Source organism: Ursus arctos, unplaced genomic scaffold (assembly GCF_023065955.2).
Source record: "Ursus arctos isolate Adak ecotype North America unplaced genomic scaffold, UrsArc2.0 scaffold_22, whole genome shotgun sequence".
Lineage (NCBI taxonomy): Eukaryota > Metazoa > Chordata > Mammalia > Carnivora > Ursidae > Ursus > Ursus arctos.
The window spans coordinates 50450175-50466461 of NW_026622897.1; the positions used below are offsets into that span (position 1 = coordinate 50450175).

Genomic DNA, 16287 nt, shown 5'->3' on the forward strand with positions numbered 1-16287 from the left:
TCCTGGGAGTTGGAGTTTGCTCTAAGCGTGCGGTGCCGCAAAGAGCCTAGGGAGAACTACAAATCCCGGAGCGCTGCGCGCGGCTTCCGCGCCGCCACGCCCCTGGGCTGGGCTCCGGCTCTCCTCCCCACCCTTGCAAAGCTGCGCTGGCCGCCCGTGGAGGGGAGGCTGCTGAGCGAGGGCAGGAGGTGGGTGCGGCGCGGCCGGGGTCGCGGGGCGCAGAGACAGCCGGTGAGGGGACGCGGGCCCACCTGGCACCTGTCCTACTATGAGAGGTCATCTTACCTACCTTAGCCTCGCCATTCTCATCTGTGCAATGGGGATGGCAACGCCAGAGGCTGCGGGGGAGGGGGCGATAATTGGGGAGAGGGGGCGGAGCTGGTGGAAGGAGTCTGATGGATGGGGAAGGTTGGAAAAGCCCGGATAAAGAGGGTCGACACCGTGGGAGGAGTCTGGTGGGTGGGGCAAGGAGGGGCGGAGTCTCTAGGTGAGGAGGAGAACTCGGGTGAGGTCGGAGAAGCGGGTGGCCAGGGCTGGGGAGTGAGTGCTGAAAAAGCCGATAAAGCAAGCCTAGGTTAGACTGGTTGGAATGGGCCAAAAAGCACTGGAGAAGGAGGGCCAGAGACACAAAGATGGAAAGGATCCTTCACGGCCTTGGAAAGCCCAGGGTCGGCCGCGCGCTAATATGGTTTGGGTACCGGGGTACCCGAGTGGGCAAACACCCGTGGATGCACAGAACACGTTCCTTCCCTTGTGATAGAAATAAAGAGACCATCCCTGAACTCAGTGCGTCACACACATGATCTCATTCAACTCTTATACACTGTAGAGGCATCACCGTATCTGCTTCCAGGAGTAGGGAGAAGTGAACTAACTTGCCCAAAACTACTCAGGACTCCCGACTCTAAATGCCCTGCTTTATTTCCTGCAGTTCAAGGAGGCAGAGGTTTAATCTGGAGTGGATGGCAGGAAAGAAACAAGTTTAGATGTCTCGCCCTATGCAGGTTGTGTGACAGGACCAGCTTCAACCCTTCTGAATGCCAGCCTGTAAGGCAACCCTCCTATGGACAGTGTGAGGATGAAATGAGGAGATGCATTTGAATTATATAAATTATAATGGTTGTGAGGAGCAGAAAGGTCATAAGGAAGAGAGTGGTTGAAATAGAGTGCTTGTGCCTGAGGAAAACCACAAGATGAAGCCTGAGAGTAAGCTGAGAGGATGAAAGAAAAATCTGGAAAGGGATGGGGGATGGTGGTGGTTGTTGGGAGTGTGCAAGAGGTAAGAGAATACTCTGCTGTGCCGATGGGCAAATCAGGTTGCCAGGTGAGGTGGCTTCCCTCCTCCAGCTCACCTTTCCCTGTGCTGTGCCTACTGGGCAGCTCCTTGCAGGATCCATATGTATCCCCTGAGTGTAGATGGCACCTTTTCCCACTACAGTGTGGGTTGTGGGGTAATGGAGCAACCTGTAGGCTTCTTAGAGATATGAACTGGGCAAAACAGGGCTGAAGATACAGCTGTTGGGTGTGGGGAGGCCAGGAAGGGGAGGTGAAGGGTAGTGCTCCCATACAGTCCCCAGGGCTGTGAGCCAGTTTTTATCTTGGTGGATTGGGGTTGGGGGGGGCAGTCTCATCTGGTTTTACTGGGAAACACATTACTCACTCTGAGTATTGTCACCCTTAAAATCTACCCGGCCATATTCAATCTATCTCCTACACGGTGGGAATTCCTACATTTACTTTCAGGTGGTCACCTGGGCCTTGCCATAGATCCCAAATTGAAACTTGAAGAAAGTATTTTTAAAATAAAAATATTTTAAAATTCGGGAGATGTTAATAACTGCCCCCCCCCATTGGTAGGTGTAGTCTGGGGTGAGGAAAATGGATCTGACTAAGCAGGGGAAGAAATTTCTTCCCCTTCCCCTACTCTGCTTCAGGAGATAACAGAGAGGGGAGATCCCAGCCCCGACAGGATGGCCAGGCACCCATCTACTCAGTAAAGCAGGCTTTGGTAAGGGGTGAAAATAAAATGCTCTGGAAATGTAGAGAAGGAAGGAAGGAATTCCGGCTGAAGGGCCTGGTAGATGAATGGGATTTTTCCTTCAAAGTGCAGGCAGAAGGGATGGCAGGTACCAAACTGCAGAGCTAAGAGAGGGCCGGCATGGTTGGTCTCTAAAGTACGGGTAATAATAGGATCTGCTTCATCTATGAACTCAACAGACGTAAAGTGCCTAGCATAGGAATAACTGCTCAAAAATGTCAGCCGTTATCATTACTGCTGAAGTTACAGTCACCATCTATCCAGGAATTGGCCCAGGCCCACACAGCTAGTGAAGTGGCAGAGCCTGATTCAAACACAGGCCCGGGTGATGCCAAACCCCTCCAGTTCTTTTTGCCCATCCTCATCTCTGAGGCCCAGAATGGGCCCCTCTTGGTCAACGTTCTCGGTGAGCTGTAACAGGAGTTTCTTTCTTGCCGTAGTAGCAGAGACCCTGGGTTTGGGAGGAGGCAGGGGAAGCAAGGCCTGGACAGCCATCTTCTCCCTGCCTGGATCCCAGCACAGAGACAGGCAGGCCTCTCGTTGTGCTTTCTGTGAGTGGTGGTTCTATGGAGAGAGACCACTCAGGTTTAAATTCTACCTCCTCCCCAACTGTGGGCTCTTTTAGCTTCGCCCTAGTTCGCTACCTCATCCTCCAAAGCACAGCAGTACGTGGAGAGGAGAATGACCAGATTATAATGCTTCTTGGGAGTAGTAATAACAAACCTGTTTATTGAATCTGGCTATTTATTGGGGTCCGGCACTGTGGCTGGAATTTTACATCTGTAGTCCTATGAGGGGAGCATTCTTTTCTTCCCCCTTTCAAAATAAATATATTTTTAGAATTTTCAAGGCTACAGAAAAGTTTAAAGAGTGGCCTTTCACTTAGCTGCACCAATTCACCCTTCGCTGATTGTGCTTTTACACACACACACACACACACACACACACACACCTTTTTGCTGAACTACGTAAAAGTTACAGATGTCTTGATACCTGTCCCCTAAATTCTTCAGCATGTGTCCTAATTACAGAATTCTCTGACATGACCATAATACCATTCTCATACCTGAGAAAATTTGAAAGAAGTCAATATTATCTAATAAACAGTGGGTACTCAAATTTCTTCAACTGCCAAAATATATCTTATGTAGTTTTTTTTACCAGATGCTGTCAAGATTCATGTGTCATATTTAGTTCTATCTCTTTAAGCATCTCATTTAATCTAGAAAGCCTCCTCAACCTATGTAAATTTGTGTTTGATTCTTTTATCAATGATCAGATTCGGGATTTTTTTTCTTTCTCACAATGCTGTGTACTTACTGCATCACATCAGAAAGCGTATGGTATCAGGGTTCTTCTGTCCATGAATGCTGAATTTGATTGTTGGTTAAGGTCACAACTGCCTGATCTCTCCATCTCTGTAATTTTCGAGACTGTCGAAATTGTGTGTTCTCTGTACCTCTCACTACATCCATTGATGATCCTTGCCCGAATTGCAACACTGAGGGTTGCAAAATGGTGATTTTCTAATTATGCCATTCTTTCTGTATTTATTGGCTGGTATTCTTTGTTACAGAATAATTTTTTCTTTTTTTTTTTATTAAAGATTTTTATTTATTTATTTATTTGACATAGAGACAGCCAGTGAGAGAGGGAACACAAGCAGGGGGAGTGGGAGAGGAAGAAGCAGGCTCCCGGTGGAAGAGCCTGATGTGGGGCTCGTTCACGCCCTGAGCTGAAGGCAGACACTTAACGACTGTGCTACCCAGGAGCCCCTAGAATAATTTTTTCCTCTGTGTTTGTGTCTTTCTCACTCTCCTCTCCCTGTCTTTTTTCTTTTTGGGGTGACATAGACTCATGATTTTTTTTTTTAATTCAGTGTGTAATATAGCCCATTATCATCTTCAATCTTTTTTGGTACTCAGATTATTCCAAAGTTGGCCAAGGAGAGTCCCTTCAGGGCAGCTCCTGTGTCGTGTTGTGTTTTGTTTTAATTGAGACATAAATCACATATAATGATTTGATATATGTATATATTGTGAAATTATTACCATGATAAGTTTAGTTACCATCCACCACAACACGTAGTTACAAAAATAGTGGGTTTTTTTCTTTTGATGAGAACTTTTAAGATCTCCTGTGTTCTTCTGACAGGATCTCATTAATCTTTGATTGCTTCTTTGCCATCTGGCAAGAGCTGTCCCAGGCTTGCCTTGCACTTTTTCTGTCAAAGTCCTGGAATCATTGATTTCCCCAGGAAACCCTGGTTTCTTTTTGTAGGAGATAACATTTAGAAACCAAGATCTGGGGCCAGGTGTGCTCATTGCTACTGGAATCATTTCTGGGCTCTTTGAGCAGAGCTAAGAATTGATGAACGGATGAATGGGCAGGTAGAGAAATAATTATCGGTAGATTTACTGTTGTTGCATGTGGTCCTCACTGTGTAGAAGGAATAGATTGCATGGCAAGTAGTGTCATTATAGAAGCCCAGTGGGCAGTACTGTAGGAAATTGCACAGAAAGTTCATGCCTATGCCAGGACTCCATGAATGTACAGACTATTGGCTAAAACCTCTGTGGCTGGGTTCAGTCTCTTGCTCAAGACCCAGATTAGAGAAGAACCCAGGCTGCCTCCAAAGGACTGGTTCTCTGAAGAATGTCCAAGCCCAGAACCTCCTCCAGGTCATGACTCAGAAGTCAAGGATGTATATGAAGCCCTGGGCCAGGGATTTATTTTCTCTGCATTGGTGAAATAAAAATAATGTGATCTGTCCTGCCAGGATCTCAGAGTTATTGTTGTAAGGAGATAGATATATGTATGTGTGTGTGTATAATTGCTAATCAGTCTTTTCAACACACGTATTACAAAGTTCCTTCTCTTTTTTTATTGTTTTAATACCACAGTTTGAAATGTCACTGCGTTATAGTCCTTTTTAATGCATTACTAGTAGTTACTAGTTATCTTAACTAGCATTTAAGGTAGTTACTCTTTGAAATATTCTTTCAGGTTATCACTCGTCAATTCTATCAAAGTTAAGATTTCAGTCTTTCTTTTCTTTTATTTAAATTCAAATAATTAGCATATAATGTGTTATTGGTTTCAGAGGTACAGGTCTGTGATTCATCAGTCTTATATAATACCCAGTGCTCATTACATCATGTGCTCTCCTTACTGCCCATCACCCAGTTACCCCACCCTCCCCTTCCCTCCAGCAACCCTCAGTTTAAGAGTCTCTTATGGTTTGTCCCCCTCTCTGATTTCATCTTGTTTTATTTTTTTCTCTCTTCCCTATGATCCTCTCTTTTGTTTCTTAAAACACGAGTGAGATAATATGATAATTGTCTTTCTGTGATTGACTTATTTCGCTTAGCATAATACCCTCTAGTTCCATCCATGTCGTTGCAAACGGCAAGATTTCATTTTTTGATGGCTGAGTAGTATTCCATTGTGTATATATACCATATCTTCTTTATCCATTCATGTGTCGATGAACATCTGGGCTCTTTCCATAGTTTGGCTATTGTGGACATTGCTGCTATAAACATTGGGGTGCAGGCCCCTTTGGATCACTACATTTGTATCTTTGGGGTAAATACCTAGGAGTACAATTGCTGATTGTAGGGTAGCTCTATTTTCAACTTTTTGAGGAACCTCCATACAGTTTTCCAGAGTGGTTGTTAATCTTTTTTTTTTTTAATCCTTGGAAAAAAATACTATTGGGATTTGGATAAGGATAACATAACAACTGTAGTTAATTTTAGAACAACTTTAAGATATTTCATCTCCGAAGAATTACAGGTATCTTTTCAAACCCTATTTATGCTTCCTAATAAAATATTACGGCTTGTATTACTGGAGGGAGCACAGGCTCTGGAGAGAGACCTCCTTTGGAATTCTAGCTCTGCTACCCACAGCTGTGTGATCTTAAGCAGCTATCCTCACTACTCGGTGCTTCAGTTTTATAACCGTAAAAATTGGGGTGATACTCATACCTACCTCACAGCATCAGTTTGGTATTTTAACAAAACCATCTCTAGAAAAATGCCTCACGTAGCTCAGGGCATGTGCTCGGTTCTCAGGAAATGTTGCTTCTCCACGCCCTGGTCTTTATGTAGGTCAGAATCAAATTGAGATGGCAAGTGTAAGATAACCTGGTAAGAGGTAGGAAGGGCACAAGTGCCAGATCTCTCCATGGCCTTTATTCACAGCACGGACTTTGCCGTTAGACAGGCCTAGACTTGGATCCTGGCCCTGTCACTGTTCGGGTCAAGTTCCCTCCCTCTTAGAGCCTGAGGTTCTCGTCTGTAAAGTGGAGATAATACTTCCCTTGAAGGAGCAGTACGGGGCTTAAATGAGCTAATATGTGTAGCACAGCTAGAGGGGGTATGGTACTCAGCGAGCATTAGCTGTGTCCTTCATGAGCCCCTGCAGGGACAGGTGGGTGCCAGGACAGAGTTTTAAAGTAGGACTCTAGAGCCATGTTGGCTGCCCTGCCTTACAGGACATCTGCTCTCAAAGAATTCTATTTTCTGTGTCACAGAAATGTAGAGGTTGCACCCGGGTGATTTTCAGGCCCCAGACTGGAATTGCCCTTCACACGGCACCAGGCGGGGACTCAGGAGGCCCTCCCATTTGGGCCACAGACCTATTTCAGGGAGGACAGAATTCCAGCAGCAACTGCAAGTCCCTAGGTCCCCTGGCCTTCCCACCCCAGTCAGATGGTCCGACGATCAGCAGGGCATAATTTCCTGGTCTGACACTAGTCTTTTTTTTTTTTTTTTTTCCAAAAGGGAAATAGGGCTGATCTTTTTCTTGGTTCTTTTCAAGTCGAGAGGCAGACTTGGAAAGTCTCCTGCTTCCGAAAAAATTACTCATTCCGAAGCAGTGGTATGATTTCTTTTATCTGTTTCCTGGTTCAGTTTGCATTCTCATCCATCTTTTTTTTTTTTTTTTAAGATTTTATTTATTTATTTGAGAGAGAGGGAGCACAGCAGGGGGTAGGCGCAGAGGGAGAAGGAGAAGCAGACTCCCTGCTGAGCGGGGAGTCCTATGCAGGGCTCCACCGCAGGACCCTGGGATCCTGACCTGAGCTGAAGGCAGAAGCTTAACTGACTGAGCCATCCAGGCGCCCCTCTCATCCTTCTTTTCTAATGTGGCTTTGAAAAACCTGGCTTTTGTGTTCCACAGTTTGTCATTAGACATCATCTGCTGCTGTTGAAATAAGAGGGGTTGGGTCTCTCAGTGGACTTGCCCTGTGTCAGCCATGGAGGCGCTCTGGGCCATCCTTGGGTCCTGTCCCCATGTCCTTTGATGGGAATGGGCAGAGCCCAGGCTGGCAGCGGACTAGCCAACCCAAGGACCCTACCATCTGGTCTGGACAGAGAATAGGGAGTGTGCATCTCTCACTCACGTTGAGACCCCGTGGCAGGAAGGAGGAATGATCAGAAGCATTGGACCCACACACAACTGGATTCAGATCCCAGCTCCTCCAATGACTCTTAAACTTTCTGAGCCTCATCTGTCAAACGGAGGTAACAGTCTCTATCTCACAGGATGCTTGCGACGACATCAAATGAGAGAATGCATGTCCAGCATTTAACACAATAGTATCATCGTCTATACTTTTCTATGTATTTTTATTACAAATAAAATGCTCCCAAGTGTGAAATGAAGTTCCTAAAGTAGTGAGAGCAGGAGATGTGCACTCAGTAAGTGGTAGCCATCCTGCCAAGCAAGCCACAGGGCAGCGTTCCTAAGGCTGCTTTGCAGAGTCTCAAACTTGTTTGAAGCTAGTACAGCCTTTTGTCACTATTACAAGTCTTTGCAGCCTGAGTGGGCCAAGGATGGGTTCTCCGCGAGCTGGCCGTGTGTCCTGAGCAAGTCACCAGTCTCTCCGAGTCCCGCTTTGATATATGCCAAATGGAGAATGATGCTTACTTTTAGCGTTGCTATAAGAATTTTTAAAGCTGGTGAGTGTAAAGGCCTTGGATGTAGTTAAACACTCAGTAAATGTTCATTCCTTCTCTGTCTCAGTCCATCCCCTGCAGGGACGTGAGATGTGTTATTGCTCTCAAGGAGATCACAACCTGGGCTGTGGTTTTCAAAAATATTTTTTATCACAACCCCCAGTATGAAGATACACTTTATATCACCATCCAGTTCATACACAAACAAACTGAAACAAAAGTTTCCCAACAGTATATGTAGCTGGTCACAACCCACTGTATGATTTCATGACATAATCAGTCTCTTGATTCTCTTTCCAGTTTATGAAGTCATTTACATTGAGTAAAATTCACCCTTTTGAGGTCTACAGTTAAATTAATTTTTAGAACCTTTTTTTTTTTTTAAATAGGCTCCATGCCCACATGGAGCTTGAACTCACTGAATTTTTAGAACCTTTATAACAGTCATCTGACTACCCCCACATCAAGACACAGACTCTTTCCATCACTCTAAAATATCCCCTCATGCCTCTTTGTAGCCAGTTTCTTCCCCAGTCCAGGCTGGAGCAATCACAGCTCTTGATTGCTGTCTTTACAGTTTTGCCTTTTTCAGAACGTTACGTAAGTAGGATCACCTACCGTGTAACCTTTTGAGGCTGGCTTCTTTTACTTCACATAACGCTTTTGAGACGCTTCTGTTGCGGCATATGTCTGGAGCTAATCCCTTTGTGTTCCTGAGACAGTCCATCGTATGGTTGTACCACAGTTTGTTTACCATTTCCATTTCAGTTGTTTCCAGATTTGGGCAATTATGAATAGAGCTGCTAGACTTATCCAGGGGCAGGTTCTTGCATGGACCTATGTCTTCATTTCTCTGGGCACATAACTAGGAGTGGGATGGCTGGGTCATGTGGAAACCACATGTCAAACTGCCTTCCACAGTTCTTGTACCATGTCGCCCTCTCACCAGCAACACATGTGCGTGTCCATCGCTCTGTGTAGTCAGAAGTATTTGGTGTTGTTACGTTTTTTATTGGAGCCATTTTAATAGGCTTATAATGGTATCTAATTGTGGCGTTAATTTTCATGTCTCTCTTGATTACTGCTTTTGAGCCTTTTTCATGTGATTATTTGTCATCTATATATCTTCTTTGGTGAAATATTTGTTCAGATCGTCTGCCTGTTTTTTCATTGGGTTGTCAGTTTTCTCCTGAGATTTGAGAGTTCTTTATATGTTCTGGTCAACAGTCCTTTATCAGATCTATGTTCCGCAAATATTTTCTCCCAGTTCATCTTATTTCCATTTTCTTAACAGTGTCTTTTGAAATGAAAATTTTCCTTTGGATGAAGTCTAGTTTGTCAATTTTTTTTTATGGTTTGTGCCTTTTGGGTCCCAGCCAAGAAATCTTTGCCTAACTCAAAGTCACAAAGATTTTCTCCTGGAAGTTTTAAAGTTTTCAAAAGATCTTACATTTAGGTCCATGATCTGTTTGGAGTTAATTTTTCCTACATGGTCTAAGAATGTGGGTCGAGGTTCTTTTTTTGCATGTGGATGTCCAGTGATCTGCATCTTGTTAAAGCGAGGGAGGAGGGCCATGTTCATAACGTGATGGGTTGGTGGGCACCGCCAGGGGCACTGTGCAAAGGGCCAGGAAGCCCCAAGAGGAGAGCTCCTGGGGACAGCCTTACAGAGGCAGTGACTCACAGGTGGGGCCGTAAAGGTTGACAGCAGAGAAGGTGGAGAAGGGTGGTGTAGGGAGAGCAAAGGCAGGGCAGGTGACAGTGTGAGGATGTGTGCAGGGGTGTCTGGAGTGCCCAAGCATAGAATGGGGGGGGGGGCTGGAGGTGAGCCTGGAAGGGGAAGGTGGTATGGGCAGGTAGTGCTTCAGGAAGACCGAAATGGAAGGTGGACAGAAAGAAGGCAGGGCACCAGATGAGGATGGAAGGGAAGTGGCAGCGAGGCCAGAGCTCTGGGAGTAGCTTTAGGGATGGGGTTCGAGGAGAAAATGAGAAAATTTTTAGGGATGAAAAGTCAGAGCTGCCTCCCAGGTCTTGGGCTCAGGCATTTGGGTGGCCAAGAAGAGTCCACTGTGGGTCTGGGGGAAGAGAAATTCTGCATTAGGCCTTCTGGTACCCATGGGACATCCAGGGGGAGATGTCCAGGAGACCGCTAAGTGCACCCAGGGGGCTGTAGCTCAGTGAGGATGGTCCATCCCCACCTGAACACAAAGCAGACTCAGGAAGCTTCTCAGCGCCCCGCAGGTGGCCAGTTCTGTCTTCACGTGTGATTGTGCCTTCTGCACCGGGGCCTGTGCACGTGTGATGGTGGACACGATGGTTCTGCCCCTAGAGAATAGGCGCTTGGAGGAGCTCTGTGACTTGTGGGCATGGGGAGAATACCACAGAGAGCACCCTAGCCTGGGGGCGGGGTGGTCAGGAGACCTGGCATCTACCCAGCCTCCCCCCCATCTGCCGGTGCAACCCTCTCCCCAGATGATGACAGGATGGCAGGTGCTCTGCTGCTTTTGCAAGCAGAGAAAGAGGAGTTTGGGTGTCCACCCAAGAGCCTCCAGATATGCCCTCTGGCTCCTGACTGTCTCCCCCACCCCCAGTGCTCTGAGCTCTTCAGCACTGACGTACAGAGGAGATACGGGGTCTGCGGCCCACAGAACCATCAGCAAAGACAGCCCAGCCTCTCTGACGCCTGAGTCTGCTCTTCCCATAGAGCTGAGCCACTTCGCAGAGGCTGGGCCTTAAGGAGAAAGAGAGACTGAAAACTAAAATATGCAAATTACCTTCTAGAAAGAAAGGAAGATTCTGGAATGAGGAAGGGGTGGCCCTGGGTCCTGGGTCCGTCTCCTGCCTGGGCCTTCTGGAGAGCGAACTGACCAGACTCAGCCCTGAGCCAAACATCTCCCCCGCAGCTGCACGTCTCCACACAGCAGCCACCCCTCCCTCAGCCCCTCGCCACACCTCTTCTGTTGGACTTCCCCACCGTCTCTCAGCCCATCTGCTCCAGGCTTCTGCTGCCGATTTTGCAACTTCATCATGGCTTGTTTCTCTTCAGGCACTCCAGATGGTTGATGCCTTTCTGCAGTATCAAGGTGCCCCGTGAGATGGGGAAGGAATCATGAGGCGACCCCCCAGACAGTTGGGTGGGGCAGGTCTGTCTGCCAGCATGGCCTCGTCTTCTGGCAAGAGTCTCCATCCTCTGCAGTAAGGGGGTCTTAGTGCGGCCAGCCTCAGAAGGCAGGCATGGTGAGGGTGAGAAGTCCTCTGACCTCTTCGCCACCCTTGCTGGGTGACTTTGGGGGTGGTCCTGCCTCAGACCTCTGTTTTCCCATCTGGACAGTAAGGATGCCAGGATTCATTTCTGACCTACTTCCACAGCTGTTGGTCCGTCCCCCTTGTCACTGCACCCTCACTACTTCTTGTCTTGGTGTCCTCGCCAGCTGGGCTCTTCTCGAGGGCAGCCAGGGGCCATGTCTTCTCTGTGCCCCTCGGGCCCAGCATCAGGGAAGGATTGCTTAATCTGTTCCACAGGTGGGATCTTGGGAAAGTATCATGTAGGAAGCTGAGAGGGGACATCCCCTGCTTTCGAGAACCTTAAAGAGAAGTTAGACTCCAAGACTTCAGGTCGAAGGAGACTCACCAGCCTTAGACGCTGGAGGCTTTGTTAAAGATCTGGCAAAGGGTGCTCAGTGCCGAGCCCCACATTTGCACTGAAACGTAAAGGTTTCAGAGGAGGCAGGCTGCCCTCATGATGGGAAAGGGCGGGCCACCAGGAGCCGAGTGCATCTTACAGCGAGGTTACAGGAGGATGAGAGTCCAAGAAAGGGTGTCAGAGCCCAGAGGGCCGAGTGGCCCGTTGTAAGCCTGGGAGATAGATGGAAATGGCACTAATCATAGCTAGTCATCATAAATGCCTTGAGATAGAAAAATAATAAGAAGGCATCATTGGTACAGCAGGAAGAGTGCTGGGCTTGAAGACAGCAATCTCAGAGCATTTGCTAGGTACTTAGAATGTACCAGTATTTGGCTAGCAAGCATTTACATATTTTTCTCTCTCATATAAAGGGACCTGGGTTTGAATCCTGGCATGGCCCTTCACGTCTCTCGGCGTGGGGAATGAATCCTGACAGTGTTCCTCGTCTGCATGATAGGGACAGATGGTGGTATCATCTATGTCAAAAGTTGTATGACCATTACATAAACAAATATGTGTAAGAGCAGGTGACAGAGCATCCAATCCCAGCACATTTTTTTTTCATTCCTTAGAACAGTGGTTCTCTGTCTTAACATTTAGAATCACCAAGGGTGCTTTTAAAAAAAATACCAATGCTGGAATATTAAAGACCAATTACAACCATCTCTGGAGGGTAGGACCCACGCTTTGTTTTTTCTTTTCCTTTTTTTTTTTTAAACTCCCTAGTGAACCTGATATGCTTTAGACAGTGTGGCAATTATCAACCATCCATTTGTTCAATATTAATTCATTCCAACCTCTAGGACTGTAGGCTTGATCTACAATGAGGAGTTGAGAGCTATGCATACACAGATGTTAGGGACTGAATGCTTGTGTCCCCCCAAGCTCCTGTGTTGAAATCCTCATCCCCACTGTGATGGTATGAGGAGGTAGGACATTTGGGAGGTGATTAGGCTATGAGGGTTGAGCCCTCATGAACAGGATTAATGCCTTTATTAAAGAGACTCCAGAGAGCTCGCTTGCCCCTTCTGTTACATTAGGACACAGTGAGAAGATGGCCCTTACCAGACACCAAATCTGCCTACACCTTAATCTTGGGCTTTCCAGTGTCCAGAACTGAGAGATAAATGCTTAAGCCATCCGGTCTATGGTATTCTTTTATACCAGCCCCAACAGACTAAGACCCCAGATAGGGTTGGGTAATTTCTCACTTTTCTCCCTGCCCAGGACTACTTTCCAGCACCCCAGCGTCCTGCCATGTCTGACCCCATCACCCTGAACGTTGGGGGGAAGCTCTATACGACCTCACTGGCAACCTTGACCAGCTTCCCCGACTCCATGCTGGGCGCCATGTTCAGTGGGAAGATGCCCACCAAGAGGGACAGCCAGGGCAACTGCTTCATTGACCGCGACGGCAAAGTGTTCCGCTACATCCTCAACTTCCTGCGGACCTCCCACTTGGACTTGCCTGAGGACTTCCAGGAGATGGGCCTGCTCCGAAGGGAGGCTGACTTCTACCAGGTGCAGCCCCTGATTGAGGCACTGCAGGAGAAGGAGGTGGAGCTTTCCAAGGCCGAGAAGAATGCCATGCTCAACATCACCCTGAACCAGCGTGTGCAAACAGTCCACTTCACCGTGCGGGAGGCACCTCAGATCTACAGCCTCTCCTCCTCCAGCATGGAGGTCTTCAACGCCAACATCTTCAGTACTTCTTGCCTCTTCCTCAAGCTCCTGGGCTCCAAGCTCTTCTACTGCTCCAATGGCAATCTCTCCTCCATCACCAGCCACTTGCAGGACCCCAACCACCTGACTCTGGACTGGGTGGCGAATGTGGAGGGCCTGCCAGAGGAGGAGTACACGAAGCAGAACCTCAAGAGGCTCTGGGTGGTGCCGGCCAACAAGCAGATCAACAGCTTCCAGGTCTTCGTGGAAGAGGTGCTGAAAATCGCTCTGAGTGACGGCTTCTGCATCGATTCTTCTCACCCACACGCTGTGGATTTTATGAACAATAAGATTATTCGATTAATACGGTACAGGTAAAAGGACCCCAGCAGCACTGGAGGGGGGGCTCCCAAGAAGCTCCATGTCAGCCACGATCTTGGAGAGTGTCTCGCCAGTGGTGGGAGGCAGGGCGCTACACTAATCTATTAACCGCGTAGCAGGACTTGATTCCCCCCACAATGCAGTCTCCCTATAGGAATCCATGTGTCCTCTCAACAGAGCCACCTTTTTCCTTGCCACTTTGAGCTAGAGATGGGCAGTTTGTCACGACAGGTGAAGTGTCTGCCGGTGTGTCTGAAAGGCCACAGGAGGGCTTCCTGGCTACAGAGGAATGGCGGGTTCTTCACAGGCACTGGCTCTCTCTGTACCACCAGGCAGTAGCCCTCTGTGAAGGGAGCCCCCAGTGGAGGGGAAGGGTGCAAACAGGAGGCTCCGCTCAGTTCTCCAGGAGTAGAGTCACCAGAGAGTCCCACCCTGCCTGCTCCTCTGTCCCGAGGAAGCAGCCGGGACTTGGACTTGTTCGCCCAGAGGCAGCCATGTTTGGCCGGCTTGGAAGTGCAGTAGGACTTCAGAGCAGCGTTTTTGGCTCCCACTGTGGCGGGGAGAGATCTAAGCTGTGGCACGGCCAAGAGGTGCGAGTGTCCAAGCAAGGTTCAGAAGATGGGGATATCCCTCTTGACTGGGCCAAATGTAGACAGTTGGGGATTTCTCACTTCAGAAATGAGCTGCTGTCCCTATGAAGATTTTAGAGTATCTGGAGCCGGTGCGGTGAAAGGCATTTCACAATGGGGACCGTTTTGTGACTTTTGTAATCCTTTTCCCCAAGAATTTGAAGTATCATTGAAACAGGTCATTTTAAACAAATAATATTATGGACTCTCAGGGTTTGGAAAATAATCCAGTGGTCGCTTTGTCCTCCCCGGCCCCCAGCACACCCCAGCCCATTCGGGGCAGAGTGCCTCTCCCACGCATCTTCAAGTAATCCCATATCCCTGCTTGCATACTTCCAGCAACGGGAAGCTCGTCATGCCCAGGGCAGTCCCTGCCATGGTTGGCCAGTGCTGGCTGTTAAAAAGCCCTTCCTTACATCAAACCAAAATCTGTCCTTCCACTCCCATTTTCTAGTCTTGGTTCTAAACCTTCCTTCTCACCCAAATATTTACTTTCTCTTTCAAAATAGTCACCCTTATTAAGAAGCCAGACACTTATCCTAACAATATTATTACTTGGCATTAGGATTCCCCCTGCGATTTGTCTTCAGAACCAGGGTCACCGCCCTGCCATCCCTTGTAAATCAGCCCCATTTTTTGATGGCTTTGCTTTGTTTGTGACCCTCATTCCACCTACCTTCTCACCAGCCATGGCTCTGCATAGCTTTTGACCACCTCCTGTTGAAGGATGAAAATTTGCCACCCCAAGAAAGTGTTGCCAGAGGAAGGAGACCAGGGGCTCACAGGGCAGTGTGCAGCAAGGAGTCTGGGACTGGGCTGAACCATAGCACTGCTCTTGGAGGAAGTGTCCAGTCCCTACAACACTGCTCTGAAAGAAGTGACCTTCCCCTGTGGTACTGTTTCTGGTCATAACCAGCCTGTGGACCTCCTTGGGGGAAGGTCCAGGGCAAGACACACCAAGCCACCACTTCCCAGGAGGTGAGGAACAGTGCAGGCCTCAAAACTGCACATTATGATCCATCCCTGGAGTATGGCCTTGGAAGTCCCACAGTCTTCCCCATTGGGCAGAGGCCTTCAGACAAAACCAGGGAAGCCTAGTGACACAGTCCCCCACAGGAGATGGGCTGAGGAAGGTACTTCCCGTAGTTACACCCTGGGAGTAGGGAGCCAGTATGCTGGACTGTGGGCAAGGCTGCCTCTGTTAGGGAATAAAAGCCTTTTCCCCCAGGAGTCCCCAGTGGGACCCAGGCCAAGGCCAAGAAGGTCACTCAGGAGAACCCAGGTCAGAACAGACAGCAGAAACTGTGACAACAAAACAGTTGAAGGAAGAAATCTTGTAAATCACCGCTGCCCTTTCTTCCTCCATAAAAAGTCTCTCTCTCCATCTTTTCGGTGCTTCTTAATTCACGCAGCTTGACGTTAGAGAAAGTAAAGAATCTGTGAAGCCACTAATGTGCTGTGTGACTTTGTGCAAGTCACTCACCTCACTGAGCCACCTCCATTTCTGCGTCTGTGAAATGGGCATAACAGTAATACGTAACCCTACCTACCTCACAGGGCTGTTGTGAGGATCAAACAAAATAACGTATGTGAGACTACAGTGTACGTGATAAATGGTGTTGCTATTTCGTGTCTGCTTCTAAGGGGGAAAAACCCCTGGCCTTGGAATCAAGCTGACCTGAATGAGTTCTGGCTTCCATCGCCTGCTGTGTGACCTGGGACCAGTCACGGGGCCACTCTGATTTGTTTCCTCCTGGGGTAACAACCCCACCTCCCAGTGTTATGAGACTTCCATGAGCTGGTGGCTGTGGCAATTCCTAGCGAGGCCTGGCACCTAGGAACTCCGTAAATGCTTGCTCCTTCGGGACGTAATCGTGATGCGCCGCCGTGCCAGGAGCACCCCGAGAGCACAACTCAGCAGGCCTG

General features: G+C 48.1%; 1 protein-coding gene across 2 annotated transcripts; it reads left to right on the forward strand.

Annotated features, from left to right (window-relative positions):
• The first annotated feature begins 107 nt into the window (after positions 1–107).
• Positions 108–15975, forward strand: KCTD21 (potassium channel tetramerization domain containing 21). Of its 2 annotated transcripts, none has more exons than XM_057316717.1 (2): positions 108–188; positions 10786–15975. In XM_057316717.1, the coding sequence occupies exon 2, from the start codon at positions 12947–12949 to the stop codon at positions 13727–13729; it is 783 nt and encodes a 260-aa protein (XP_057172700.1). In that variant the 5' UTR covers positions 108–188; positions 10786–12946; the 3' UTR covers positions 13730–15975. The 2 variants fall into 2 exon arrangements, with proteins under 2 accessions (XP_057172700.1, XP_026373974.1); XM_026518189.4 differs by having other exon boundaries at positions 130–188; positions 12917–15975.
• Positions 15976–16287: the final 312 nt, after the last annotated feature.